Here is a 2,519-nt window from a genome sequence, read left to right as displayed (position 1 = left end):
GAGAGGCATCCATTCAACGAGAGTTTGGTGTATCGTATCCGTCAGGTTGAGTTGGGTGTTCTTGGAGATTTTGGTCTCAATGCTGATGGTGTCCTTTGCTTCAGAAGTTGGATGTGTGTTCCAATGGATGGGAATCTAAGACATATGATGCTTACCGGGGCTCGTAGTAGTCCATTTACTATGCATCCCAGTGGGAAAAGGATGTATTAGGATCTTCAGGTTTTATATTGGTGGCCAGGGTTGAGGAAGGACGTAGCTGATTTTGTTGGTAGATGTTTAGTTTGCCAGAGGGTTAAAGCTAAGCATTAACATCTATCTAGGTTACTTCAGTCGATCAGGATTCCAAAGTGGAAATGGGAGCGTATCACGATGGATTTTGTTTTTGATTTGTCATTGACTCCATCTCAAGAAGGATTCAGTTTGGGTGATAGTGGATCAGTTTACAAAGTGTGTGCATTTCTTACCTACGAGTACAACTTTCAATTTTCAGCAATTGGTCGAGCTTTACATCAGGGAGATTTTTAGAATGCATAGAGTTCTAGTTTTAGTCATATCAGATAGATCCACAGTTCACATCGAGGTTTTGGAAGACGTTACATGAGGCTTTAGGTTCGAAGCTTCACTTTAGTACAACGTATCATATGCAGTCAGATGGTTAGTTTGCGCGGGTGATCTAGATTCTTGATGATATGCTTCAGAGTTGTGCTATTGATTTTGGTGGCAGTTGGGAGTGACATTTTCCATTAGCTGAGTTTACGTATAACAACAGTTATTAGAGGAGTATTCAGATGGCTCTGTTTGAGGCACTTTATGGTTGGCAGTGTAGGACTCCACTATGTTGGTCTGTCATAGAGGAGAAGAGGAATTTGAGTCAAGATTTGGTCCATTAGATAGAGGACATGGTGGAACTTATCTGTGAGCGGTTGAAGGTTGCTTCAGACAGGCAGAAATCTTACACTAACTTGAGATGTCAAGATATTGAGTATCAGGTTGGTGATAAGCTATTTCCAAAGGCCTCACCTTGGACGAAGGTTTTGAGGTTTGGCCGAAAAGGTAAGCTTAGTCCGGGGGTCATTCACCCTTACGAGGTGATTGAGTGGATTGGACTAGTTGCTTATCATCTTCTGTTGCCACCTGAGATTGAGCGTATTCACAATGTCTTCCTTGTTTCCATGCTTCGAAGGTATAGATCGGATCATTCCCATGTTGTTCCTATTAAGGAGATTGAGGTTCGATCTGACCTTTCGTATGAAGAGGAACCAGCTGCGATCTTAGACTGTGAGATCAAGGTGCTTCGTAGTAAGACTGTTCCACTGATGAAAGTTTTGTGGCACAACCACAAAATTGAGTAAGCCACTTGGGAGTTGGAAGATATCATGAGGCGTTAGTATCTGTATTTGTTCGATTCAATTAAATTTTGGGGACGAAATTTCTTTTAAGTGGGGAAGCGTTGTAAGGCCCTAAAAAAAGGTCTAGTAGTTTCAGGTAAGTTTATCGGGTTCCAAGTGAAAAATTAAGAGTTAATCGAGGTTATTAGTAATTTTTCTATTAGTTTAGTTAGCTTAATTTCATTTAAAAGAAACCAGAAAATAATATTTCAAAAAATAAAAATATTTTTAGAAAAAATAATTTTATAGTTTTAAATAATTTTTGGGTAAAATGAATATTTTAGGTCAAATTAGAATTGAAAAATAAATTAAAATAGGGGTTTAATTGAGAGAATTGAAAATATTAATTACATACGACCTTTTTGCAAGACAAGAGAAATGTTTGAGTGGTTTTATGGAAAATTACCCATATTTTTGGAATTTTGGAGGGAAATGATTACTTTGTAAAATAAGGGAATTGTGAGACTGGCCTGATTGCAATTTCCCTAATTTTTGAAAATCAGGTAGGGGCTTTTTAGCTCAAAAACACTACAACCCCCTCACCTCACACACAATTTTCACCCAATTTCTAAGCGTTTTCTCTCATTTTTCTTTTTCATTTTTTGAATTAAATAGATCAAAGATTAGATCTCATCTTTTATTTTCTCCAAATTCTCTCAAAATTCTCCAGAAAATATTTTCAAATATGGGAAAAAACTCGTCCGAGTTCTTCAAAGATCTTGATCCAATCTTCAATATTGATGATTCTAGATCAATTGAAGGTAATTTCTCAACTTTAAATTCATTTTAAAGTTTCTTTAATCATTATTTTTGAGTTAAATCGATTAATACGATTTTTCAAATATTAATCTCTTCTCTCTTGACATGAAATTCATCAATGGTGAATTCATGATTTTTAGTTGGAATCCAAGTTTAAATGGATATCTAAGCTCAAATAATGTTTACTAAGATGTTTTTGATCAGAAAACAAAAGATTAAACTCGTTTGATTGATCAATTTTGACAAATCCATTTTTAACTAAGAACATGAGTTGATTTTTCGGAAAATTATGAAACAGTTTGTTTGATGAAATTGATGCTTAGGTTTTGTGTTGATATATTAGAAATCATGTTTAGAAGTGGTTTTTGGGGC

The 2,519-nt window shown here is 35.6% G+C and overlaps 1 protein-coding gene across 1 annotated transcript; it reads left to right on the top strand.

The window, feature by feature from the left end:
* The first annotated feature begins 899 nt into the window (after positions 1 to 899).
* On the top strand, positions 900 to 1,352 carry LOC107919374 (uncharacterized). The gene has a single exon (XM_016848847.1). The coding sequence runs from the start codon at positions 900 to 902 to the stop codon at positions 1,350 to 1,352; it is 453 nt and encodes a 150-aa protein (XP_016704336.1).
* The last annotated feature ends 1,167 nt before the right edge of the window (positions 1,353 to 2,519 follow it).

The sequence above is a fragment of the Gossypium hirsutum genome, chromosome D13 (assembly GCF_007990345.1).
Source record: "Gossypium hirsutum isolate 1008001.06 chromosome D13, Gossypium_hirsutum_v2.1, whole genome shotgun sequence".
NCBI lineage: Eukaryota > Viridiplantae > Streptophyta > Magnoliopsida > Malvales > Malvaceae > Gossypium > Gossypium hirsutum.
Note: the sequence above shows the minus strand (reverse complement) of the source record. Positions and strands in the feature narration are given on the sequence as shown.